At 45.2% G+C, this 27554-nt stretch overlaps 1 protein-coding gene across 2 annotated transcripts; it reads right to left on the bottom strand.

Moving 5' to 3' along the window:
- On the bottom strand, positions 1-27508 carry MXRA8 (matrix remodeling associated 8). Of its 2 annotated transcripts, none has more exons than XM_048967411.1 (10): positions 27368-27508; positions 13675-13698; positions 12942-13250; positions 12691-12792; positions 10985-11443; positions 7091-7249; positions 6856-6886; positions 5813-5889; positions 5174-5251; positions 1-4295 (listed from the first exon to the last, which is right to left on the bottom strand). In XM_048967411.1, exons 1-10 carry the CDS (start codon positions 27426-27428, stop codon positions 4270-4272), a joined length of 1326 nt encoding a protein of 441 aa, XP_048823368.1. In that variant the 5' UTR covers positions 27429-27508; the 3' UTR covers positions 1-4269. The 2 variants fall into 2 exon arrangements, with proteins under 2 accessions (XP_048823368.1, XP_048823369.1); XM_048967412.1 differs by lacking the exon at positions 27368-27508 and adding an exon at positions 18981-19162.
- Between the last annotated feature and the right edge of the window lie 46 nt (positions 27509-27554).

The following is a 27554-nucleotide window of genomic DNA, read 5'->3' as shown; positions in this document are numbered from 1 at the left end:
TTGAAACTCTATTACGTTCTCCTTTATTTCTTAAATGCTAGGAGAGTTACACAGCAAGGACAAATGGTAAAAGTAACAATAATCATGAAAATTAATTCTGCAACAATGAAGAATGAAACAAGATGCACGGACCAGGTCTTCCCCACAGTCTTGAGAGGAAGCATTGCATGCATGGAGCAGAAAAGAAAGGGCTCTATTTCCAGCCTGTTATGCCAGTGGCCTTCTGCATCTTCTGGCAAACAAACATTACATTGTGTGACTGTTTCCTCACTTCAGTTCTCCCCTGTTTCTACGTCATCCAGTTGCAGAAATACAAAAGTGCATTGGAACTTCATTTGTATCAGCCAAATGAACTCAAAGGGTTCATTTGCTGCAGCACTTTGTATCAGAACTGTGTCTGAGAACAAATCCCAGTGTTCCCACATAGCACCCTTTGGTTTGCATTACGAAACAGCCTTAAAATGCACTAGCTGCATGTATTTCAAAGATAACTGAACTGAAAAAGCATGCTCCAGCCATTGATGCTCTCAGTCCACAGGATCAGACTGGCAGAAGTCACAACCAACCTTCCAACACGCACTGTTTGCCTGTACAGCTGCATGAGCTTCCATTCAAATTAAGCTCTTTTACTCTTCAATTAAGACCTCATCTTATGGAAAGAAATTTTTTTCCCCAGCCTCTCTGAAATGGGCTCTTTCACTTTCTTCTCCTTTTTACAAGTCACTGACTCCATGCAGGTCCTTCGCTCTTTCATCTGTACTTATTTTCCTTCCTCTCTATTTACGTCCAATTAAGATCATGATTATGTCATCTTCACTAATCTAAGCCTACAATTTGCACACACGTACTCTCTCCTGCAAATTATCATGTAATGATAAAATGAGGGAAAGCATATATTACAGGTTACAGCATTCTTAGAGTGATTAACAAACGCAGTTAGTTGCTAATGAATGAGTTTACAGAAGACAGACTGAGTAACAAAGCCAAGACAAGCATGAGCATCAGTGGAAAAAACCCACCTGCATTGCAGTTTTCCTATCAAGATAGATAAAGTCATAAGAAAACCATAAGTCTCAAGTAACTCAGACAAGATCATTTCTCAGAGAGAAAGGCTGAGATGAGAGATGGGAGAAAGAGAAAGCCAACCTGCCTAGAATCACATCAAGCCTCTGGCAGGGTGGGAACAGAACACAGTCTGTCCCTGAGCTAGTGGTCACCTACAAATCCAGACTGTAGATCCACTCCTAATGTCCACGTGCAAGATCACAATCATTTAGGTTGGAGAAGACCTTCAGGGCCATCAAGTCCAACCATCAACCATCACCTACCAAGCCCCACCACAAAACAAGCAAAAGATGGCTTCTCACCAGTAGTGGAGGGCACACAGCCCTTGTTAACTCTCTGAACTAAGAAACAAAAATAAAAACCTCTTCAGCTTAGGGCTCAGTTTTCTGGTTTCTTTCAACAGTTTGAAAACACACCAGTCGATAGCCAGCAATCTTGCCTGGATCTCCTTCAGCCAGTATTTTAACTTAGCAAATTACACACTGGATGTGGCAGGCTGCTTTTAAAAGCCACTGTGCTGATCCTCAGCCCAATCACACAACGTATGCCTCTGCTGATGAAAAAGGACCACGATCTCAACCTGGTCTCCCATTCTGATCAGTCAAAGTTATACTGCTTTGTCTGACCATTATCCAAATTCAAACTTGGGATCAAAGCGAGGATGAGGAACTCATCAAGTTCTTCCTAGCACTTGTTTCAGAGAACAAATACATTTCTTTCCCCTTAAGCTATTTTGCAGCCTAGAAGTCCAATAAAATATTTAAATGGAGTTTATGAGTAACCCCACTTTGAGCTGATGTCTGTATGAGCTGTGCTAAGCAATTTGAACTGGCAAGTAAAGATCTCCAACCTTTGACTCACAGACATGAAAGGGAGGGAGAAAGAGATTAATGGCAATTATTTGAGTCTGTGCCACCCTGATGGAATAACCAGAGCAGCCTTACACACCTGCAGGAATGCAGCCTGGGTTCCAATCAGATCCTGCCAAAGGCAACCTAGGAATGGCTGAACACCCTGGGAGAAGGGAAAGCAAATAAGGACCTGGGCCCAACCCCACGCCCTCCTTACCACCAGTCTTCAGTCTGCCTACTCTGAACTCTCTTGTACAAGCGTATCTTGAAGTGGAAAGAAAGGCAGAAATGACAGAAATTGCCTGGAGAACAGCAGGAGAACTGAACAAATCATAAGATCAGGATTTGCTCAGCTGTAGCATGAGCATCAGTAAATCAGACATCCAGGTTGGTAGCAGTGGAAAGAAAGGGTCTGCACAAGACTTGATTCCTATGTCTGGGAGGCCCACAGTGTTGAATAGCTCTCAAAAAAGCCCTGGACCTTTACAGTATGTGTGCCTGCAGTAGGTACTTTCACCCAACCATGACATCACTTTCCATTTTGGCCAAACCTGTACCCCTATTACATAGCACTGACGTGTGGTAAGTGATGAGAGTGGCTGTAACTGCCAGGACACACACTGTAGAAGGCAGCAGATGATATTCTCAGTTGTTTAGGTGGTAAATGGAGATGCTTCCTTGGACAGCTACTTTATCACCAGCAAAGATCTCAGGATTCTCCACAACAGGAAGAAATCCACACTGAGGCAGCAGCTGCAAGCAGAGCACTGCTTCAAGCCTGAAACCACTCCTGACACTCACAGTAGTTCCACACAAGCTCCTCTTCACACTTCCACCACTCACAACATCCCGGAGACCTTGCTCCAGCTCCAGTCACCTTACCCATGCTCAATCCCTTCCTCTGCTCTTCTCTTCAGACACTCAAAGAGTAAGTTGGCAATCCCTGGCCAGCTACATGCTTCCATGAGAACACAAGCTGTTGCCATCACACTCCCAACTGCAGGAAACCTTATTTTCATCCATGCACAAAAGGACCACAGGTGTGCCATGGTTTGGGAATGGTGCCACAGCATATCTCAAGCAGTCAGAGAGACTGTATGGAGCTGTTACTATTTTCTGGCTTTCCTGACAACTTACCTTGCTTGTAGTGTAACACGTAATTACTGACTTCCAAATGTTTGGACACCCCCACCTGATATAGTAGAATTAGATACAGAATTCTTGCCCTTCAGCCCACAGCCTCACACTTACGCTCCCCAGAACAATGCCAAAACCTACAAGAGTAAACTCATATCCCTTCCTGGCTGCTTCTTTTGGGGACCATGATCCACGACAGTGCCTGACAGGCTATTTGGTGGAATGCATTGTTAGTTTTGCTCCTCATGGTTGGCTTGTGGAAGTTATTCTTTTCAACAGTTAGTCTAACTGTGCTGTAATCGTACCTTTTTCTGTGATGAGCTCACAAGAACTGTGTGGGGAGGATCCACTCAAGGACTGCAGGAAAATCATGCTCCAGATTCCACACAGGAGCTTAGCTCTGTCCATAATATTTCTGGATCTGATCTAACTGACACTGGCATTACAGCACTGTACCTCCAACTGCAGCTGGAAGTGTCTGCTCCTGACAAATTTGGTTTGGTTTGCACTGAAACAAAAACAAATCAACAGACAAGCTTAGAGTGAGAAATACAAATTTAGACTCCCAGAGCTCTTTGGAGCTGATCCCAACACTATATTGGTGGCAACTAGATTTGTCTGCCTCCCTTCCCCCTATAAAATGAGGATGTTGACATTTCCCTGTTTGTATGATGAGGTATTTATATTGTTATTTGTGCAGGGCTGAATAAGCAATTCTTTGTACCTGGAATATATAAAGTGCTAAGTGACAGTACTCTTCCTCTCAATGTACACCAGCATATGAGAGACCACAATCAGGCTTTGCTATTACTTTTCTAATGAGTACATTGCATGAAAAAAATGCCTGATATAATGATAGCTAAGATTGGTGTTGCAGGTTGGTTTATTTAAAGCAGTAACATCAAAGCAAAAGGTCTGCTGATTCAGCTCATAAAAATCATTGATGCATAAAAACAACAATAATATCAGAAAGAAAATGGGAGGGAGGACTGGGAGAACAATAGAAGAAAAGTAAACCCAAACCCATCATAAATGCACGCAAGACAGATGGCCTAACTCTTTCAGGAAGCATTTGCAAATACCCTCATGCTTACTGGGGAGAAACTCTACATGAAAAATGTATGGTAACTGGAGGGACGTGGTATTATGAAAGGCATCTCTTTTCCATCTATCTTGGATTGAAGCTTCTGGTCCAGCCAGCAGCTTGGGAATGTCTTCATTTACAATATTCCTTCCTGAAATCTGAAAGCAATTGAAACGGAGATCAGACCTGGAATGAAATATTAAACCATCCAAAGAAACACACGGTGATATGGAATTAGTTATACAGTTACAAGTGATCATTTGCAGTCAGCCACGTTCCCAGTATCTTCATAAACCTCACAGTGAGATTTATGGCATACAAATTATTACACAGATCATCTGTGCAGAATGTACGTAAAGTATCATGAGAGCTGCATCAGGAACTGCAAATACAAGGCAACTCATGGACTCTCTGGATCATTCTCTTCTTGATGCCACTTCAGACACATTTAATGTGTTCTAAAATCGTATGAAAGGAGTCACAGGACCTAACCTTCTTAAAGCACAGCTTGTCATAAGTGCAACTCTGCAAACTGACAGATAGCATCCAGAATTTAGACTGGGTAAACAAAAGGCAATTCAGCTCCTAGAGGGAAGGAGCTGTTTTGTTGGATAAAGTCAGCGACTGCCTATTGCCCGTAAATTAATTCAACTCAAAACACTCTTCTGCACAGCAGATTCTTCTCAAAGACCATGCCAGTACATTTTTGAGATGCATCTCTCTCCGAGGTTGTAATCTAAAATGCACTATTCCAACCCTGCTAGGGATTCTTTTCCCAATAAAGAAAAATTCTATTTGTGTCATGCCAGAAGCTTTTAAAAGCCTAATCACTACTTGCATCTTGTGGCTCCATGATGAAAGGATAGGAAGAGAACTGGCTTCTCATTCCTGCTGCCATTTGTCATGATGTTTACCATTCTTCATTTGCTTGTGGCTTGGTCAGCTCACTGCTATCCTGTGCTCTTCCCTCCTCCCTCCTCCAACCCATCAGAAGGTTCCTACAGCCACCAATTAGGGTGAAGCAGGTCATTATTACCTTTGTCTAAATCAATGTTCTTTGCTGGGAAACTTCTGGCTTGCTCAGCCTTCTCCTTCAGGATGTTGTTTTTGTAATCTGTATAAGGGAGGAATGTATGTAATTCAGACAGCCATTAGAACATTAAGAGAAAACAAAGCTTTACAAGGAAGGGATCAGCCCTTCCTTGAAGCACCCTAGGTCTATCATTTCCAGATCTTTAGGGGTAACTCATAGAGTTAATCAACTGCTCAACAGAATAACAGGCTACATCTTAGGGTGGTTGTATTTTTTTCCTGGTACTAATCATGCTTTAACTCTCTGCTCCTCACAGGTACCACAGATTCTTCCATCCTGATAGCAGTTTATGTTTGCTGCTGCCCTGGTTTGCAGCTCACCCTCTGCTACTCTTTTGTTCCTTGCCTCAGTTTTTACATCTGCCTTTTGCTCACTGGGGCCATCACTGCAGCAATTTTGATAGCCAAAGCACGTCAGCTTGCTCTTTAAAAGGCTGCACCTTTACTAGGGGTGAGATTCCCCTAAGTGTGCATTTACAACCACAAAGATTATTACAAAATGAACATAGAAATGTCATTAAGAAGTCCTTAGCTGTAACAAGTTTTGAACAGGTCTGGAGAATGGCTGCTAGCTGATACATACCCAGCCTGATGTCTTCACTCTTGTACTGAGTCAGATCTGTTGTGTCGACTGTAAATTCTTTAAGATTTACATCCTTCCTGGAAAATCAACAAGAGTGAAAAATGGTCATTGGACATCCTTTAATAACTGGCTCCTCGTACTTTTTTTTTTTTTTCCACAATAGCTTTCTCGAGAACTTTTAAATTGTTTTTATTAATTTAAATTGTTTATTGGCTATACATCCGGAGGACAGCTGAAAAAACTCATAGAGGATTTAATTCTTTGTTAAACGCTGGTGAATTTCACAGTAATCCCTGTAGAATCCTTTTCTGTTTCTACAAAGCTTCCCTGGAGAAAGTATGACAGAGAGATGACAGCTCTGGCAGCCACTGCACACGGATATTTTTCCTCTGTTTGCCCTTAACCTGTCAAACAGATTTCACAGGATCATTATTAGGGAATCTATTTCTCCTCTCTCTTGCTTTCACTGTCTTTTCTACTAACACCAAGAGATCTCTGGTTAATCCGTGTCTTCTTTTCCCTCTCAAATCTGACCAATGTCTAGAAAACTGGGGAACCAATCTGTTCTGGAACTTTCCCATTTCTTCCACTTTACTACAGGTAACAAAACACAAAGGGACCCAGGTACACCATCTTGGCTTAGGTCCATTTCACAGCAGAGTCCACAGTAGATCTGTGCATTACCCCTTTACCACTAACTCCTAATGACATCTCACATAAACACTGTCTGTGAATCAGTTCCCAAGTTATAACCAGAGGTGCCAAACAATCCCTACAAGCCATTCTCTCCTTCCACACCTTGTCAGCATGGAATTTGCTTCCTGATATTCAACCACGAAGCAAGCATGTATTTCCTGGAAACATCACCCTAAAAATGACTAGAGTGTTAAACAAAGAAATTCTATCAGTCTGTGCTGTAGGTGGCTGCATTCTCATAAATAGATCTTCAGCTGTTTTAGTCTCCTAATGACAGAGGCAAGAGACCAATAAGTTTGTTTTTACGTATTCTACTCACAGACAGCAGATTCTATCATGATACTTACTCTCCATATTTCTTCACATTGTATTCATAACCTAAATAAGGACAAGAAATAGAATGAGCATTTATATCCAATCCAACCAACACCTCCCACATACCACTGATAACAGCAACGCATAGCAGCTACTCAGTCCTCTCTGCTGTGATGCTTCCAGCAAGCACTGTGCTGCACAGTAATTGCAGAATCACCTCTCCTGCCATGGAGCAGGACTCCAGAGGTGGTGATTTCCAGCACTCACCTCTCTGCCTGCGCTTGCGGGTGATGAAGACAACAATGATGAGCAGGACGATGAAGAGCAGCAGCGTTGCCAGGACGTAGCCCAGCTGCTGGAAGAAGTGGATGCGGCTCTCAGGGATGATGACGTTTATCACATTGTGCCCCCTGACAACATTTGGATCTGAGAACAGAGAAAAAAAGGAATATGAGGCAATAATTGTCACTGGCATTCAAAGCAAAGCATGTTTGCAGCTGGGTCCGTACATGGAACTGAAAAGCATGTTCAGTGGCCATTGCACGTTCCCATGCTGCTGCCTGCTTATCAGAGCGTTGCTTTTGTTTACAGCAGAGAGCAAGTCCAGCAAGAAGCCACAACAGACAACCTAGGATTGCTCTGGGGTAGCACAGCCCTCTTCTGGGTCCCTTGCAACACGCACACACACCACATCGCTTCGGCTCCAGACAGCTGAAGTATGAAGCAGCCACTCCTGGCCAAAGGTTGTAATTTACAGAGTGGGAGGAATTTTCAATGCCAAAGAATGAGTTCCCTTTGAAATCAAATAAAAATCAATCAATAAAATAAAAGCCCACAAAGAAAAGCCAAGATTCCATTCCACTTGTGGGTGCAGCAGCGCTGCAGTTCCTCAGCACAGGAAAGGGTAACTCTAAACTTTTACGTGGAACATTTTTGTAGCTCTCAAATAAATAGGTCAATGCGTTGCACATACAAAGAGGGCAACTTCTCTGCTTGCGACTCTCAGAGGAGTGGATAAATCCAGGCACAGACCACAAAGCCATAGGACACGCTGTGCTATGGAAGGCTTTTCCCTTCAGAATAGAGCTGAGTGCACCAGCAAGGGGTTTTGACCACTGTTCTCCTGGGAGTTCAACCCCAGTCGGAGGGAATAAGGGGAAAGATTGGGAAAACATCCCCAAAGCCACGGTGCCATTCAGCAATGTCTTCTGAAGTGAGCCTGCCTCAAGCAAGCCAGCCAGTAATAAGCACTGATTTTAACATTGGGATTAAGTAGTCATAGGGATGAGAGTCAGACAGCTGGTCTCATTTGTTATCAGACATGGCTTTGTGTCCAGCTAATTGTACTCCATCACGAACAGCCTTCCCCAGCAGCATTTTGGTATTCCTCTTTAAGCAAAGCCACATCTCCAGCACCAGTTAAGGTCAGAACTGATCAGCACGAACAAGAATGTCGCAGTCGAGCTAAGCCAGCAAGTTCATCATTATTTCAACAGCTGGTTTTCCTTTTGAGGCCATTTGGAAATGTTAGAAACTGCTCATTTCCATCAGCGCAGTACTGTAAATAGGCTGAGTCCTGAAACAAAATATTCCCCACAAAAAAGACAGCACCAAGAGCCCTGATTTTGTCCAGCCTCACCCTACATGGCAGCAGAGCAGGCAAGCAGCTTGTTAAGCTAACCAACAAATCTCCAGATGCTGGATGCTTTGTGCTGGCTGTCCTGCTCAAAGCTAGCATGTATTTTTCACCACTAAGAAATACCAAACCAAAAAAGCCACTTGTAAAGCTGCAAACAGTGTAGTGACAGTTCTACTTTAACAAACCTCTGCATCACGAAGGGTTTCTTCAGCAGCTGCCATAATGAGATGGTAGCCACTGGAGCAGCCATGGAGCCAGCAGACCTAAATGCATCCTGTTCCTGGCCCTTTGCTTTCCCACAGTACTGCAGGGGAGGGTAGGATCTGAACTGAAACTTTATTCTGACACTAGAATGGCAAGGTGCAAAACCAGAGATGCAGCTTTATTCTATCACCAGCATCCTTCAGTACGTCTCAGCTTGGTTTTCTCTTCTGCCTCCACTCCGTTCACATGATCTAACTGCTGGAAAATAAGTCTTAATGGTGGGGAACAAAAAACTGGAAGAGATGCCTTCATGTTACTTTATCAGAATGTAGAAGGGTCAGATCTTTCAGCTGGAAAAGATGGACAGAGCTGCACCATGAGAGCTCACAGCTGCTGGGTACGTGGCACGTTTTCTTTCCTAGGCTGGCAAGGAAAGAGAGTAGTTCTGCAAGATAGGCTATTCTTCAATCACTTGCTCCAAAACAAATGCAGAGTAAAAATACACTAAATTAGTAGACATACAACATATTTCTTCTGCTGGGAGTTGGGAACAGAATTGAACTCATGTTTATAGTTCAAAACAGGATGAAATTTCCTGTCTGGAAACAGCTCTGAGCCTTGGAATTACGCCAGAAACGATTGCTGCTTGCTGAAAAAAAAAAACCTCATTGCTTTGCTTTTGTTATCTCCTGATGTTTCATTTTAGCTTTAACTTACAGCCCAGAAAATTTCTGCCCAGCTCTTCACAGAGGAGCAGTATCTCAGCCTTTGCTGCTATACACAAACAGGCTGCCCATCAGCGAGGGGCTTCAAAAAGGCACTCCAGAATCTCAGCTCCTTTCCCTGTTCCCATCGACTCAGCATATTTTTGTGCCTACTGCTCTCAGTCCAGCTGATCCTTCCCTGCCCCCAGGGGACAAAGCTGGTTGTGAAAATGGCTTTTCTCAGGAAGGCAAATTCCTTCAGCAGTGGGGCACTGCTTCCAAACCAAGAGAGCCCTGCAGGATCTGCCAGCTGGGCAGGGGGTAACCATTCAGCCACAGTCAGGACAGTGAGAGAAAGATTCCTGGGTGGGCAACGACGTAGTTTCCATCTGCACAGTGGGTTTAGATAGGGCTCAAGGGTAGCAAAAGAGCCAGATGCAGGGAGACTGATACTTGTGTGTTCTGGTCCCTGTGTCAGCACAGCCCCAATAGCCAACCCCTCTTCAGTACAAGATCAGCCAAGATTTCTGTCCACCAGCCTTAGTCCCAGTGGGGAGGTTTGGGCTTCTGTGACTTGAAGAAAAACTAATTGCTAGAGAAGAATAGACATATCTAAAAACGTGTGAATCATAGAATCACAAGGTTGGGAAGGAACTACAACATCATCTACAACAACATCATCAACATCCAACCGTCCTCCTATCACCATTACTATGCAGTAATGTCCAAATTCTGTAGTAAGCAGCCAATAAACATTAAGCCACAGTGATTATTTTAAAATGTTAATATGGAACTATACCTAAGGGACTTTCATATATGCATTTTTTTTTTAAACTTGGGATTTTATTTTTCTGCCTGAACGAAGCATGATGGTTTGGGGTTTGGACAGGCTGTCAAATGATAGCTCACTGCAGTGGAAAATGTGAAAATTGGCTTTAAAAATAAAAGAAAAAAAAAAAAAGCTGAAGGGTGGAGGAAAATTCCTGGTGGTTGATTCTGCAGGGTCTGGCACCTGGCACAGCCTGAACCCCTGAGCAGCAGGGTGGGAAGTGCTTATGCAAACAGGGGCATGTTGTAACAGCAAAGGCAGCACAGAACAGACCCCCTACTCCACACCCTCTCCTGGTTCATAAAAGCAAGCAGAAAAGGGAGTCTGTTAGAAAAACAGTTTGCTTGCTTTAGGGAGTTTAAACTCTGCAGAGCAGAGCAAAGAGCAGCAGGACATGATGTTACTGCAGTACAGCAGGCAGCGTAGTCAGCCCTGGTGGGTGGCACACTCCACTCTGTGTGCAGCTCAGTGTTAAAGCAACACCAGAGAATCCTCACTAATATTTTGTAGCTCCAGGTACACCACTGTAATGGAAACAGCTCAGTAAGAATGCAGCCTACACATTAGAGCTCCGCACTAGTAGTGAGGGAGGGAGGCAAGACCTCATCTAATTCTCTGATTTTAAGGGCAGGAGTTGCTCACGGCTCAAATAGGAGAAATCATACAGGAAAACCCCCGCACTGCTTCGAGTGGCACCTTCAGTTCAGAGGTGTCTGTGGTACAGGTTTGTCTCGACCACACTCCCTCCCCTCCTGCAGTCAGAAGCACTGCCAGAAGCCACTCACCTACGGCCGGGGCAGTGTTGTGGGTTGTGAGGTTCACCACCTTCTTCTCTCTCACTGGCTCTGTCACAAAGACCTGGTAGATCCTGCGCTCATGCAGGCCGCAGTAATGGTGGTGCAGGTGGCAGGAATAAGTGCCTTCGTCTGCATTTTCCAGCTCAGAAATTCGCAGGGAAAAGTCCCCCAGGGCAAAGGCTGTGTCAGTGATGTTCATCTTCTGCCGAATGAAGAGAGGCCCGTAAGAGCGGCGCTCACCAGAGGCATAGAGGTCAATGAGGCGGTCAGCGCGGTCGTGGGGAACCCCTGGGGGCTGCCTGTCCCAATGGACCACTTGCTGCTCCTCTTCGCTGTGCCGTTCGGTCCAGATGTGGTTCCGGTTGACACAAGGGAGCATCACAGTACTGCCTTCCAAGGCAACAATCACAGCCTTCTCTCCATCCCAGTACTCTTTGGCTGCTTTGGCTGTGGAGATAACACGTGCATCTTTACTCATTTGCTTAAGGACACCCATGCACACCTCGGGTTGCTCTCAGACCCTGCAATCCTATAACACATCCTCTCCAAAGATCCTGAAGTGCCACAGAGGTAACGTACCTCACTCACACTCAGTTCAGCACTCAGTGAACAAAGGCACCCATATCTTCACATCCCAGGTGGGTGCATTGAGCACAGCCATTTCCTTTCCTTAAAAGTAAGAATTCATCTCTTGCTTCAGAACAAAGGAAGAACATTGTCTCAACAGACCATGAATGCAATAAGAATAACAGACTCCATCTTCAATATGCTGTGCCTCATTCTCCAAGCAGGAAATGCTTTCCTTCCCACATATACCCTAATTACTGAAGAAGTTCAAGGAACACTGTTCTGTGTTTTGTTGTTGAAGAAGGAATAACAGAGGAATCAAAACACAGATGAGCAGTCCAGGGCTCACAGGCCAGCCTGGGTGTTGTTACTGCATAGAAGCTGTGAGAACAACAGCAGGGGTGCACTTCTGCACTTCTATGCCATCAGTTTTTTAGACAACTCAGCACTTCAGCTGCTTCCCAGCACCATCAGCCCCAGCAACCTTACTTGTGCACTATGTGTAGGTTGATTTAAACAACTTATGTGCTTACGAGGTGCAGGTGGCACACACTGAGGTACCAACAGCCCTTAGAAACTTCCTTTCAGAGCTGGATTCAAGGTTTGTTTTGTTTTGTTTTTTAACAACAGGCTTCTCAAGCTAAGCTCAGCAATCCATGTTACAAGGCAGATCTTTGTGGCTAACTTGACTCATGATGGATTGTTACTAGGAATGTTTTACTGCTGGAGCATTGACGGCCCAGTTAGCTAACTGGGCTGGCTAGTGTACAATTAAAAGGCTTTGCAGAGGTGAGCACAGGCCAAGAGAGGAAGGGCTTTCATAAAACCATACACTGATCAAAATTTCTGATATTCAGGGAACATAATAGAAAACCACACAGTAAGCACTGCTGCCTCCTGATACACTGCAAGATTCTTGTTGCATCTGTGTCCTGAGCTGCAACAGAGCAGGCATGGACAAAAAGCCTTCATCCACAGTGCTCTCTGATGCTAGCAGAATAGCATGCAATGCCTGCTGTGAATCAGCACACAAGCCCCACTGTGAATTCAGCTCAGACCTGGGGACCACTGGACTTCAGCTGCCAGTCTTGCCCTTGCAGAAAGGGACACCATGCTGTCACACGTACCTTTCTTAGTGATATCTAGTTGAATTTTCACAGTTTCATACAAGTGGCAGTAGTGATGATGAAGATTACACGAATATATACCTGCATCACTCTCTGCAACATCTAGCATAAGAGAGAAGAGAGGACAAGTTGAACGTTTCATGCTGAGCCAACTACTTTTGTCATTTGTGCTATTCAGCAAATGCTTGCACAGAAGCCAAAAGACCTTTGCAAAGCTTAGGGATAAAAGAGAAAAAGATCCTGTTTGGTACCTTTGATCACCAGTGAGAAGTTGCCATCTGTAAATGCGTTCTGGGGCATTAAGATCCTCCCTTGGTTGTAGGAGCTGTAGACACGCTGATCTCCTGCTGAGTACATGTCACACAGCCTCTCCATCTTGTTGTCTCCATAGTAGGTGCTGTACACATCCCAGTGCACCACACGCTGGCGGTCGTTCAGGCGGTCCTGAGTCCACACCATGCGGTAACTCTTGCATGGCAGGACAGCCTGCGAGCCCCGGGTTGCACTGATGTTTAACACTGACACTACAACGCTGTCTGGGTTTGAGGCATCAGCTGGCACTGAGGGCAAGGAGCAAAGAAAGAATAAAGTTATCACATTAATGGCACGTAAAGGAGGGACTAGAGTGAGATTAGGTCCTGTCCTAGAATCTCTGCACCCTAAAGAAACCCAGCTGAAGAAAAGTAACTTTCAAGACCAACACAGAGCTCTGTAATGGAGAAATACAATACTATTATTATTTTTATTTAAAAATCACTGATTTCATTCAAAAAACGTCTGTTATCAGGATCCTAAGTCTGACCTGTCATACCTACCCTTTCCTAATCCTAATGCTCAGTTAGCCCAGTGTTTAGAGGCACTAGCTCATGGTGTGCATGGCAGAAGTTACCCACGAAATCCCCATTACATGGACTCTGATTTCATAACACCAAATTCCTTCTTATGGTGACAGAAACCCATGTAGATGACAAAGGTGTCACTCACCTGAATATAAATAAACAACAGAACCTGTTGAAGCAGAAAAAAAATAATGTCAAAATTAAAGAAGCAAAAAAAAACCAAACCAAACTAAAACAAAACACAATAAATGCACTCCTGGTCAGCCACATCTCCTGTTGTTATTCCATCTGTTACTCCCTTTGTTGTTAACACACTTATTTAACACAGGTGTTGTGGTTAAGCCCAAAGAATGTGACCTTGCTTGGTGCTTGCTGCCTGGGAGTAGTTCTCTAACACAAAGATAAGTGCTCTATTCTTCCACAAAGGACAGTCAACAGCAGGGATAAGAACCAACAAGAGCCCTGGCCTGGGCTCACCATTCAAATCCAACTCCTATGTAACTGATAGGGGGTTAATTCCATCCAAGGAATCAAAATCCCTGAACGCTGCAGGATGCCTTGACAACCTGTCAAGCTGAGTGTGATGCAATGTGGCCGTTCTGCTTTGCACTTGTGACACACATTGCTGCCAGACACACACACACACACACACACACACTCTCATGTGTGCCTCCTGCTCACATTCCTGGTCTGCACAGTTGACCATCAATGCTCTGGAAGCAACCACAACTCTCTCCAAGCCGCGTGACTCAGATGTACGCAGGAAGAACTTCATCAAAACAAACTGATGGCTTTGTTTCTGCATCCCCCTGGCCCCATCCCTCCTGCTTTTTGTGTAGGAGGGGTCTGAGAGGTCTCCTGGCATCACGCTTGGAGAGCACGAATCGGATTCCCAACACAATGACATCATTCATCTCTCTAACCAGTCAAGTCCAAGTGGGTTCTAGCAGAATAATTAGCTGTTTTGTCCTGCTAATGTCATAGGCACAATGTCCTCCTGACAAACGCTGCATTTTTTATTTATTTTTTTTCAGCCCTGGAATTTATTCCTTTCAAAAGAAAAGAAATTCACTCCAGATCGGGGCTATTTTAACAACACCATCAGTGCACGAGCTGAGAATATACTCTATTTCTTTTCCTATCACAAAATACTGGGCAGTGGCACCAGAGAACAAAAGTGAGCAGCGCTCTCTGTTGAGCTGCCAGCTCAAAAGACACTCCAAATGTAGGGGATTCTTTCTACATCTGTAATCTCAGCATCATAAAGAAAACAAATTCTTTGGGCAGAGCCTGTACAGCTCTGGATATAAGAAAAGAATCCTACTGAGACATTATAATCCCATTATTTGATGATGTCTGCTAATAGGCTGCAAAATACCTGATGGCAAAATACAACAAGCTGCCAGCCTCTGCCAGCACTGCCCACAGTTGGTGGCATCTGCAGAGTGACAAGGGAACAGCACAGCATCACAACATGCGTGGCAGCTTGCGTGCTAGGAAGTGAGCTGGTTGGCTGCACAGCCAGTGCTTCCAGAGCTTTGCTTTAATGCTCATTGACAGCAAGCTGATTTGGTGCTGCAGAAACATCCTCTTCTGGCTGAGCAACAGGAATGCATTTACTTCCCTCCTTTCCTCTTGCACGTTAATGTAAAAAACACTGAGCCCAAATGCAGCGCCATAAACATCTGACAGACATCCCTCTAAGCCTTCCAGTGTGCTCTGCTCAGCAGCCCGTCCTGCTTCTGCACCTTTGTGCACGCTGTGCTGGCCCTGCTGGCATGGCAAGGACCACCCAGCCCTCTCTGCCCCACCCAGGAGGGCCAGGTTGGCTGCTGGTAGAACACCAGCATCCTTCCAGGAGTGCCCCTCGGTGACCAGGGGACATTGCTTCTTTATAGGAAAAGGGAAGAGCATCTGTTGAAGCCTTGCCTGCCTCTTAGCATCCTCCTAATTTGATTTGCTGGGTGCTGCCACACAAAGATGGCCCTGGGTGACTGTCACTAGAACAAAGCCCGTGCAAGATGCTGACCTGATGAAGCACAGCAGCTGAAGCTCTAGAGGGGACAGAAGGGAAAAGGCATGTTGCAGGCTTTACAAGAGCCATGGGAACTCCACAGCACAAAGAAAGCAGAACCGATTGTGATGATTCCCTGTCAGTGTTGGAAATCTGAATGCATACACTGAGTTATTTGAGATGGCTGTAAGTGAAATAGCTTATAAATCAAAGGAATCTGGAATGTCTCTGATCTCTTATGTGCCTGGAGAAAAAGGAATTTAAAACAACTGGTTTTTAATAAACTGGACACAGAGCAGTAGTTAAATACAATATGAGATTTGCTCTGCTATGTGAGACTCAAAGTGCATTCCAGAGAGAGACATGCCCCCCCGGCCTGCTTTCAAAGTTATTGTTTGTGTACCACAGTTGCTACTGAAGATAATCAGCAATATATCCATAAACCAGCAAAATTAACAGCTTATGAGCTACAGGAGAGGGACAGACGGGAAGCAGTTATATTGGTGAGTCACTACCCAATCTGCAAGTATAAAATCGAGGGTTATTTATGCACCTAATGGAAGCTCAGTCTTTTGTGCTCATGGGGCTCCAGCAGCTTCGAAACCACCACATACCTTAAGAGTTGGTAACAGTGGCTTTCATTTTTAAATTTGCAGTTCTGTGTGGAGGATAATCACTTTGACCTCTCTCTGTGTGATATACTTCAGAAAAAAAGAGACAGACATCTGCTATCTGACTTGTTCTCTCTGCAGCCTCAGCCTGCCTCTCTGCAGGATCCCCAAGGTATTCTGCTGCTCCCACAATATAGGAAGAGGAAAGCAGCCTGCGAGTTTCCTAATCCCTTGTAAAAGGCAGGGCCAGCTCTTACAGCTTGAATCCCTGCCACTTTCATAGTAAAGAATTAAGCCACAAAAAACTGCAAGCAAACGACAAGTAAAAGCCTCAGGCTCTGAAAGACATCTTACACGCTCGGGGATCTCGAGGCTCTGTCCTCAGAGCAGTTCAAATAGCAATCTGCCCCCTGAGTCTTGCCTGAACAAGAGCACAGCTCCTCTTCTCCCTGAGATAGCTGCTGGCAGAGGCAAAGCCTGTGCTAATGAAACCACCAAGTTCCTGTCTCACACTGAAGGAGCACAGAAAAAAGGAACAGCAAACACCATAGGCAGCAGCCTGAGCGCCAAGTGGCACATGTGCTCCGTGGGACACGGCGAGGGCTTTGCCACTGATGCCAGGATAAGCTGCCTGAACAGCATCTTCCTTTATTTTTCCCATAAACCTCACTGCTTCTGCAGGAGATTGAATGGTCTCCATTGAGTTATTACGTAATTACCTCAAAAACAGAAGCTTGTGCTAACAAGCTATTTCCAAATACTTTTGGAGAATGGCAGAGACTCCATCCTGACTCTTCAGGGAGCTGACACAGTGCCTCAGAAGCCATCATGGTTTATGACACAGTCACATCGAGGTGACATCTACACAAACGAGCTCAGCACTGTTGTTGCAGCCACTTTTTTAACACAGAGATCAGTAGCCAGAAGCACCACCTGGGCCCATCCCTAGGCAGAGATGGAAGATGGTGAGCAATAAAGTTCCTTGTCTAAACAAAGTTTTCCCTACAAAGCCAACTGATGGCCAGGCCAGGCTTTAAACTGGACTTCTATCTAAGTCTCTGTACTTGTTTATTTTTAAAGCTTGCTGGGACGAGTTTCTCACCAGCTGAGCATGCTGCTTTCAAGGATGCCTGCACTGGAGCTGCTGGCCGCCCACCCAGCCCCAACCATCCCTGCACCTCACTGCAGGTAGCAACGTGCTGCAAGTTGGCAAAAAGCAAGAATGTGCTGCCTCAGCAGAAAGGAAAAAGCCTCCTGTCTGGACAAGAAAGCAATCACACCTTGGCCACCACACAGCCAGGATCCCGCGCAGATCTGCCCTGACTTCCTTGCAGACAGCTCGGATATTAGCTCAGCTTTGTAAACCCTTTTCTGGTTCGTGTACTTGATGTTGGCCCTGGGCCCGTGGAATAGTTTGCAGAGCCATTCCAAACACAGCGCTGTTCCTCCTTGCAAGATATTAACACTTGAGGGTGTGGTTCTTCTCCAAGCAGGATCATCTCAGCAAACACAGAGACACAGATTTCCTCCCTTCTCTCATTACACTAACCTGACCTGGGTGGGTACAGCAGCACTCAGCATCACGGCTCCCTGGCAGATGGACAAGTTCTCTCTCCAAAATACACCCAAAGATGTCCGTGAGAATCGCCCATCCTGTGGTGGGATACTGCTGGCTCTGTGCTGTGCAGCAACCCAACCTGCTGTTCCTGCCCCAGGCACTGCTAGCATGCTCAGCCACACTGGGGAGCAGCTGGACTGGTTGGTGCTTCTCCTCCTTCCCCCAGCTTAACCCACTCCCCCCACATTACTTTCTTGAGTCACTATAACCCTTCTGTCCCTATGACTGATTCCATTCCTAACCCTTGCCTTCAGACATCACCACATCGGGGATGATTTGGTGACATGAGCACTACATTAAGCAGGGACCAAACTGAGAACTCAGCTCTGTATACTGAGGAATTTCAAGAGGCTCAGGTGGAAAGCCACAGCCTTTCACTAAGGGCTGTGAGAAGCAGAAGGGTCACTGCTCCCCAAAAAGCTCCTCACTTCCTATTGTCAGCACCTGGAATGAGGTCTTTCCATACTGTGCTTTGAGCTGCAATTCCTCCTTGCTCACAGGTGCCTTCCTTAGACCCCAAGGTCTTGCAAAGGTAGATTTGCTTGGCTTTTACAATTTATCCTCATGTCTTCTCCTGCCTTCCAAGCATTACTGACTGAGGTCTCTCTGCTCAGTTTAGGATCAGGCTCTCAGGACACTGGATGTATTTTCAGCTCCTACAGAAAACTGTGGTACAGGAAAATGTACAAGTCACTCTGCTGCTGTGCATCCATCATACTTGCCCTCATCCCACTCCTGTACCTTAATGTCTAAGTGAATTCCTATCTATCTTTATGCTGGCAAGGAATAAAAACTTACATTTGCACCTCCATCCTGAATGCACAAACATATCAGCTGTTTCTGCCTCTTCAAAAGTATGAAATAGCCTTGGACCTGTAACTCAAACTATCCAAGATTTACAGTACTCTCCTTTAAGCTTACTGCTTTTGAATTCACAATTAAAGTAACTGAGAGGAGGAAATAAATTTCACAAACATGCTGAATGAAGCAGTATTTAACCTCAAGTATTTCTCCATTCTTTCCCTTCCTCTCAAAAAAGCCTGAGAACTCCATAAATCTTTCCCCTCGCAGACCCAAACCCAGCGAAACAAGGAACCTCAGCAAAAATCTAACAAAGATAACAGTTCAAAATCTCTCTCATCTCCAGCCCCATCCTCTGCAGCTGAAACAGAAACAAGTAACATCACACCGACCAGCTAGGAGCTTACTTTGCTGAAGCAAAAGCTGCCACAGAAGGAGTTTTGCTAGTTGCTCCATTCCTTCAGCTTCTCCGTGTTTCCGTCTCTCTTGAAAAACAAGTTGAAGACTTAAAAAAAAAAAACTTTTCTTTTTTTTTTTTGCTAACTGGAAAACACTATGACCTCATCAATTTACATCCAGAAAGCTGTGGACAGCAGCTCATATTCTGCAGTTACTCCACCTACAAGTCCTAACTCCCCACCTCCCCACTGCTCTCCCCCACGCTCACACTCCACCTCCTTCCTCTCCATAACTCCCTGCACAGTTACTACAAACACCCACTCCTCTCCTTCCCCTCCCTCTGGGACCTGTCTGACTTGGATGTAAAACTTTTATCGGCTATGGTTGGTCCCACACAGATCTGGGCTCTAGAAACAAATCTTTCTCCCTTCCCCGGAGGATGAAACTAATTTTCCTTGTGCTTTACTTGATCCAGCTGTTCCTTCCTTTGTTTGACACTCGTCCAGCTGTCTGCTCGAGACAATTTATTCTGTTGCCTTCAGTGGTTTTTTGATCTTTGTCTCTTCGTATGGTTTTACTTTAAGCTCAAGTCTCAGGAGACAACCTAGAAAACAACGTTTCCCCTGCCCTGCGATTTGTAATCAGGGACTTAACAGCAACTATCCAGCAAGAGGGCAATCATGGCAGAAGACTGGATACGTGGGAGCTTAGGGCAGTGCAGGCAGAGAAGCCTAGAACACAAGCAAAGCCCCAGACCACTGCAACATGGGGAACAGGATTTCCTGTCAGCCCAGAACACAGAGAACTTGGGTGAACAATTCCATCACTGAGGATGCAGTTTACTTCGCTGTAGTTGGTAAAATACATTGAGTTGGATTAGTCACCATCCAGCTCCGTGAGGCACCATGGCTCTGAGAGGCTCAGGCATTGCTTTAGGTCAAGCACATGGTTCCATCTCCATCTGCCCCTGAGCAATCCCAACAGCCTCACCTATGCAGGTGATCAAATGAACCTGAAAGAGTCCTTTCATGCAAGACTTGCTGGAAAATTACATGCCTAGACATTCAGGAGACAGTGCAGGTGCTGCTAACAGATGTCAAAATGCAGCAAACTTCTCTTATTATGATGCAAGATTGCTGTTGTTTGTGGTTAGCAGTGTTTAGCAGATTTAACTATACAATCAAATTAGTCATCAAGTGGAAAATTTGGAGGAAAGGGACACTTATGAGTGATGTTACAATTCCATCTGTAGAACAGAGCTAAATATACGTGGGATTCTCATATGAGAGCTTAGAAATAAAACCTAAACCTTCCCAAGGCACTCAAGGAGAGAAACTTAATTGCCCCACTTGCATTTTTCCATGCTGACATTGGTCTGTTCCATCTATTTACCCTATCCCAGAGAGGGCTGTGCTTAAGGGAAGAGGAGGGCATTATCCTTCCAACCAGAACCTAAACAAACATCTGAATGCTCTGCAACAAGAGTAGCACTGGGAGCAGCCAGACTAAAACAGACCAGAACTTCACCCAGCATAGTGTCCTCTCCAGCAGCAAATGGAACCAGCTGCTTCCAAGACATTCCAAGAAACTGGAGCTATTATTATCATTATAAATAATTTGACCACGAACAAAGCTTGCATTAACTCCAGCATGCCTTCATACTGACCAAAACAGACCCAAATTACAATCGACTTGTTTCCAGAGAAACATTCTAAAATCATCTTCAGGTAAGAACCCCATGAAATTTCACTGCAAACTTCAACTCTTACATATTTCTATTCAGTGGGAAGTTGTGGGTAATTTGACACAAATAGTCACAGTGCAAGTTTCCACGCTCCCCAGATGAGCTGTGTCAATAGCCTGGATGCTCACACGTCCAGCCCAACTGCAACCTAAACACACAGGCTTACTCTCTGCAAGCCTTACATATTTGCACAAGAATTCCATAAGCAGTTGCATGCAAAGTCTCCTGCACACCCCCAAAATTAAAACTTGCTGCCAATTGCCAGGCATCACAGCAAACACCTTACTGACCAACAGAAGCTGAGAGCAGCTTGGGGGCAGCAGCAGCCTTCCTGTAGCCTGTCAGGCAGGCAGCAGGGCTGAGGCTCAGATCCGACAGCTGCACCATCACAGCAGAGCCTGGGAAATGTTTGGCAGGAAGACAAGAAGCTGCTCCCATCGTGCAGGTTGCAAGCACAGCACCCTGTCCTTCCCTCCATCCCTCCCAGCACTGCAACCTCAGGTTGTTTTCCCATCTCTCTGCCCCCCACCCTTGGCACTGCAGAGGTTACTGGCTCTTCTTGCCCGCCTGCTGGGATGGATGCAGAGCTCTGTGGTTGCTGCTGTCACGAATTGGCTATTTCCTGGCTGAAGGAAGCCAAGTTCAGGCCAAACCCACTGCAGCCTCCCGAAGAAAACAGCCCAGTGGAAGGAAGGAGGAACAGCTTCCCTGGGGTTCAGGAGGGGAGTAAAGGGACACAGATTCCTGCCCTTTTCTCACTCATTCTGTGCAGTCTCCAGTCTGCCCTGTGTTCCTAGAGCCTTGCTGCACCAAAGAGATCCCCAGCATGCAGCTGCACCAACTGCCCCATCAGGTGCTGAGCGTTTAATGTGATTCTCCTTGCAAGTCAGGCTAAGGCACTCTGGTCAGGCAGTGGTATTTTGGGTATTGATTCTCAAAACAAGAAGCATCCCTTCACTGCCCACTGCAGCACAGCCTGCCATCTGCCCCACCACAAAGCCTGTCCAAAGCAAGCAGCTCATCCCTATGTGGGGAAGGTATAAAAGAGGTTTTGCTTCTGGGAGCTCTGCACCTGCCGTGCTCACTGCAGGTCAGAAAGGCTCTTCTGTTCCAGTCATCCCTATTTCACCTAGAAATGCTGGTGACTCAGGTGGAAAAAAGCCCTGCCCAAAGGCAGATTAATTGGCTTGTGGGAAGCAGTAATGAGCAAGCCACATCTGCCAGGCACTTTGCTGTTCCTGATCCCTTCTATTTGAACATTTTTGTTTTCCGTGCCTGCAGGCTGCACTGAAAGACCTCCCAATACATCTGGCCTGAGCACCAGTCCAGAAAGCTGAGCAAATATCAGGTCTGATGCAAAGAGGTGCCTTCATCCTTTCTTGTCATTTTCAGAATCATTAAACTTGGGAAGCAGGAGGAAAAGCAGTCACTCCTGCCCTACTTTCACAGCTGTAAGTACATGTAAATGCGCTGAAAAGGAATGCCAGGATTAAGGCTCTGTTGACACAAAGACACAAATTACAGCACAAGGATTTACATGCATGATCTATCAATGCTCCATGTTTGTATTACCAGCAACTTCCCTACATCTTCTCTAAATGTGCAACCTATTGTACCAGGCTACAACCAAAGGAAAAGGGAACAGCTCTTCCCAAAAGTAAAAACAAGGATAATTTTTAAAGGAGAAGTAGCAGGGAAAGCTACAGCTTGGGAAAGGAGTGCTGACAGGTACAGGGGCAAAACCAGCATGGATCCTGCCAAACCAAAAGCACAGAGTTCTGCATGGAAGCAGCAAAATAGGGAGAGGCAGGGATACTGCAGTTGGGGGCTCCAGTTTGGGGGCAGAGGAATCTTCAGAGCTGCCTGCTGATGGAAAAGAGCAACGTAACACAGAGCCACATGAATTACCAGAGGGTGTGCACTTCCCAGGGGGCTTCATTTGGTTACAAAGCTTTTCTTATTAAAAATAAATCTTTCAGCTGCAATGAAACCCATAAACAAGGCTGAAATAATCCAACTTGCAGCAAGAGCTGTGAACTAAAAGGACAAAACTGAGAGCCAACCACAATGACAGGGCTGTCAAGTGAAGCCTATCATTATCCCAGCAATGTAACAAGCAGCATCTCTCTTACACACCCAGCAATACAATGTTTATTCTCTGTTCCCTAGCTGGGAAATGCTTGTGCCCCTGACTTGCATTCTCCTAAGACCGTGTTCAGGATGACAAGTTGAGAGTTTGGCCAGATGCTTTTCTGCTTTGTTTTACTTCACTGGAGACCACTTTATCCCCAGCCTGTGTCATCCACCACCAAACCAACAGCTGAGGCAAATGCACAGTGCAGGAAAAGCAGATCTCTGCTACCCTCCTACTAAGTACATACAAAGCAGTTTTGTAACAGTCAATAGCTTCACTTGTAAGCATCCCTCAAACAACCAATTTCCAGCAAAGAGAAAGATGGAATCCACAAACCCACCACATTGTAGCCTCTGCAATGCTCTGTGCAAGCATTTCTGAAGCAAAATGAGAGGGCTGCCCAGGAGCAGTACGTGTTACCCTGTCATTTGCAGGCAATTCCTCAGCTCCTGCCTGTCTCAGCTCTCCAACTGAAAGGCTCCATCTCCCTATGTGCCAAACTCCTTGATGCAGTGTGATGCAGCAACAATAGAGACCTTCCAGGTATGTAAGGTATTCAGGCAGATGGAATCTTAAGAGGATTTTGATCTTCTGCTTAATGCACTGAGCTTTGCTCTTTGCCAAGCAAAGACCTTGATATGCACTAAGCGAGAGTTAAACTCCAGCATCCAAACAAACTGAACAAACTGCTCTGAGCAAACAGAAACGTGTGCCTATGCCTGTGTGTTCCTGAGCTGCTGAAAGTGTGAGTGCCCAGGTAAGAGGGTGAGAGCTCTGTGTGCACCCTTTCCTATCTGTGCAGCTCACAGACTCCTGTCATCCTGCATCTTGGATGCCACTGTATTTAAACTCTCCTTTTTGTTGGAAAGCTGTCAGCTGCAGATTCCTGGGATTCATCTCAAAACCATTAATATGAACCAGTTACAAAAACAGAGAAATTGCCCAGGAAACCAACTGATTTTTTTTTTTTTTTTTTTCTTTCCAGACTGAAAACTGAAGATTATTTTTCCAAGATAAAAATGTGCTTTGGCGATTCTTCCAGAAGATGAAATCCAAAAGGCTGGGTTTGGTGCAGGGAAAAAAGACAAATGGATTTCTGTGCCCCAAAAGCCATCAGAGGCAGACAGCCAGCAGGTCCAAATCTGCAAGCTTCTACAAACTACCATAGAGCTCTGTTTACATCCACTCACAGTCTCTCCCTCATCAAACCCCCAGTTGCACAAACACTTCAAGACCTATCAGATCATGAATCCTACTGCCAGTAAGCTTTAGGTAATAGGGACATTAATTTATCACTGCCATTAAAAGAAATGAACGTAGGGAGAGTCTCCCTGCCTTCACCTTTTCTTTCCTGTTCATCTCACACAGCTCTGATTCACCAGATGCTTTTTTGGTGCTGAACAGATTTGCCAACAGATACAGTGTTTCATGCCATTCACAGCCTGTGAAAAATCACTGTCAAAAACCTGTAAACAACAAATCCTTTTGACAGTGCTTTTGAATCAGTGTCAAGTTTCACAATCTTTCAAACAAGCACCTGAATCGGATGCAGTTATGCTAAATCTTAATTAAATCCCCATAGATTAATATATGTTTTCACTGAATTGTTTCGTTGTTTTTCTTCTTTCTTTCAAGATATTTGAGTGCATCCCCCTCAACCACAGCAGGCCAAGGCTTTGTCTGAGCTACCTGATGAAGGGAGCACTTGAGCACTAGCCTCAATCAGAAAAAAAACCAAACAAGCAAGCAGGGAAATCAGAATAGAAACAGAGCAGCCTCTCATTCAATGTTTGCAAGGGTCTTTCTGTTGGTGGCCCCACACTTGTGCTCATTTGCTGACAGGGCAGGCTGGGTACACAGCACAGGCAGCTCCTCATAGGAAAAGTTTGCAGTCTAAACAGACAGGAGCAGCAGCGAGACGCACAGCACAAAAGGAAATGACTCACCCAAGCTTGCACAGCAGACCAGTGGCAGAATTAGGAATACAGCCCAGACCAGCTGCATTAGTACCTCTGTCTGTAGACTGTGCTGCCTCTGTCCTCACGGAGAGCCTAGAAAACTCTGGCACTATGTGAGGGCTCCCTGCACAGAAGACTGATGAGGATGCAGACTGAAGGGCAGAGTCGGACAAAATCTTCCCTGTCTTTCTGCTCTGGAAAGCTTCAGTGATAGAAAGAGCTCTGAAACAGAATGCATTTGGGTAGGACTGTAATTTTTAACTTCAAAACGGCCCATGGCATCCCTCTTACCTCTCAGATTTTTGCAGCACTCTGATTCCCCAAGGAGAACCACACTCATTACTACCTGCTGCCTCTTTTCACATCACAGCAGGGAAAATAAATTGTTGTTGTTATTGGTTTGTTTTCTTTTTTTGAAGACACAAAGTACCTAACTATCTCTCAGCTTATGGAGAGCCAGTAGTGCCTTCAATACACTGATATTAGCTCAAAAATCACATGAACCATGAAGTTCCTGAGGGGATGGAAAAACATGCAAATCTAAATTGGAGTTACCATCAATCATAACTTCAAGAGCTGGCTCTGTGCATGTATATGCATCTGTTCATCTTCCCCTAAGGTTCGCAGCAGCAGCCAGCAACTGTGTGCTGCTGGGAATCAGGGGAAGGGTTTAGAGCCCCTGAGATGCTATCACTTGCATCTCCGTGCCCTAAAACCTTTTAGATCTATGCAGAAAATCCACCTCCCCCAACATTAACTTCTTGATATCAAGTGCCTGAGACAGAAGGGCATCCAACCTATGACATGGGACTGACTCAGCCCCGTGGGAGCTGTGGTTCTGTGGAGTCTTCACTTTTTCAAACCTGCCCTGAAACCACTAAGCCCCCTCGAGGGGACAGACACTTAGAATCGGTCCAATTTGGCAGATGGCAAACAGCATTGAGAATCAGGAGGAAATAACAGAGGGATCTCATCACTCCTTTGAACACTTATTTAGCCAGTGTGTTTGTCTGCAGAAAAGTGAGAGAAGGCAGCAGCTGAGATAAGCAGCATTCCATCAAGCTGTTACTCATCTCTATAGACAAAGCTCCAGAATTTTCCATATTTCAGAAAAAAGAGGCACCAGACAGGCAGACCTTGGGCCTCATTTTTCAATTCAATAGCACTCCAGTGTAAAAAGGCCACTACTTCATTTCAGATCTCAAGGCACTTCACAGGGAAGTCGTTAAGCCTACCCAAAAAGAAGGAGGAGCTGAGGGAGAGATGGGAGAAATAACTGGTCCATGGGACACAGAGCATTCTGAAATCCCACGTCACTGCCCATCCTCCTGCTCAGTCACAGCAGGCTCTGACAAGGAACCTACCAAGAACAAATTAAAAGCAATCACTCACAAGCAGTGCTGACTCAGTGCCACAGGAGATGACTGAACGGAGAACCTTTTCCAGAGCAGCTCTCCAGCAATCTCCTCCACGGGCAACGTGGAGGTTCTTCTAACATGAGAAAAACTTCAGCCACAAGCACACAGCACATATTTCTGTGAAGAACCAAGAAGTTCTCAAAGCATTCAGGGACACAGGCACATTCAGCTATTTATGTCACTCTGTGTCCCCTTTCTGACCACCAGCATTGTGCCTCAACCACATCTCTCGGTCCCTCTCTACATGGGAACAGCATTCTGGCACTAGGAGCTTGGAAAGGAGAACTCCAGTCCCCACACTAATTGCAGCCCATCTGTTGCACCCGCCTAAAATAATTAAGCAGTGCAATTTCAGGCACAGCATCTTATTTTGAGATCAGAAATGACTGGGAAAGAGTAGAAAAATGAAGAGGTTGACTCTGGAAAGGGAGCTCAAAGGTTGCTTCCCAGAGAGTTGTGTTATCTGCCTCAGGTTTGCAGGCCATTTCACTTCAAATAAAAATATTTAGGCTGAAAGGAGGTTCCTTTGTGCAATACAATATAATCCTGGTGCCAAATTTAGATGCACAAACATGGAGCTTGGCCAACTTGTAAGGGTAATCTATGCAAACTGTGCATTTACTCTAGATCAATCAAAGTGCCCAGAACTTTAACTAAACAAAACAGGGTGCTGCTTTAGAAACTAGCTGTCCTGAGAATGTTCCTGCATACAAACCTACCTGACTGAACCAGCACTGCTGCTTCTATACAGACACCTGAGTCGTGTACTGCAGCATCCATTTCAGAGCTCCCCTTAACATAAGCACAAGGTAGAAATAGGTGTTCCAGTCACTTAAAACTTGCAGCTCTACTCCAGAAGCAGCTGTCCCTACTCTGAAAACTAGAAACATGTTTTTATTTGCTCTCCTTTCTACTCCCCAGCCTCACTCTGTAATCAGAAATCACAGAGATAGTACTGCACCCAAGGCAGAAATAATGATATGGGGCTTTTCTGCTTGCTTCCTTTTCACAGTCCCAGGTTTTTGCATAAAGTACTTGTGAGAGAAAGGTTTTCCTGCCTTCCCGAGGGCAACAACACTCTTCCTTTCCCCAAGGAACATGTGATGTTATCAGAAGTAGGACACATTTCTCTCTGCCCTACCTTCTGATGGGCCTACAGCACAATTTCTTACAGATGGCAGGATGCTGTTAATGCACATCATTCTTCCACATCATAAGCAGGTAAAATTAAGCATGACAGTTCTCTGGAGGATGCTCATCCAGACCTAAGAAAAAAACAACAGAAAAGACAGTACAGTAACTGAAACAATAAGAATGGTGAGGGAAGC

This window comes from Lagopus muta, chromosome 21 (assembly GCF_023343835.1).
Source record: "Lagopus muta isolate bLagMut1 chromosome 21, bLagMut1 primary, whole genome shotgun sequence".
NCBI classification, from domain to species: Eukaryota; Metazoa; Chordata; class Aves; order Galliformes; family Phasianidae; genus Lagopus; species Lagopus muta.
The sequence above is the reverse complement of the archived record's forward strand: the minus strand, read 5'-3'. Positions and strand labels throughout refer to the sequence as shown.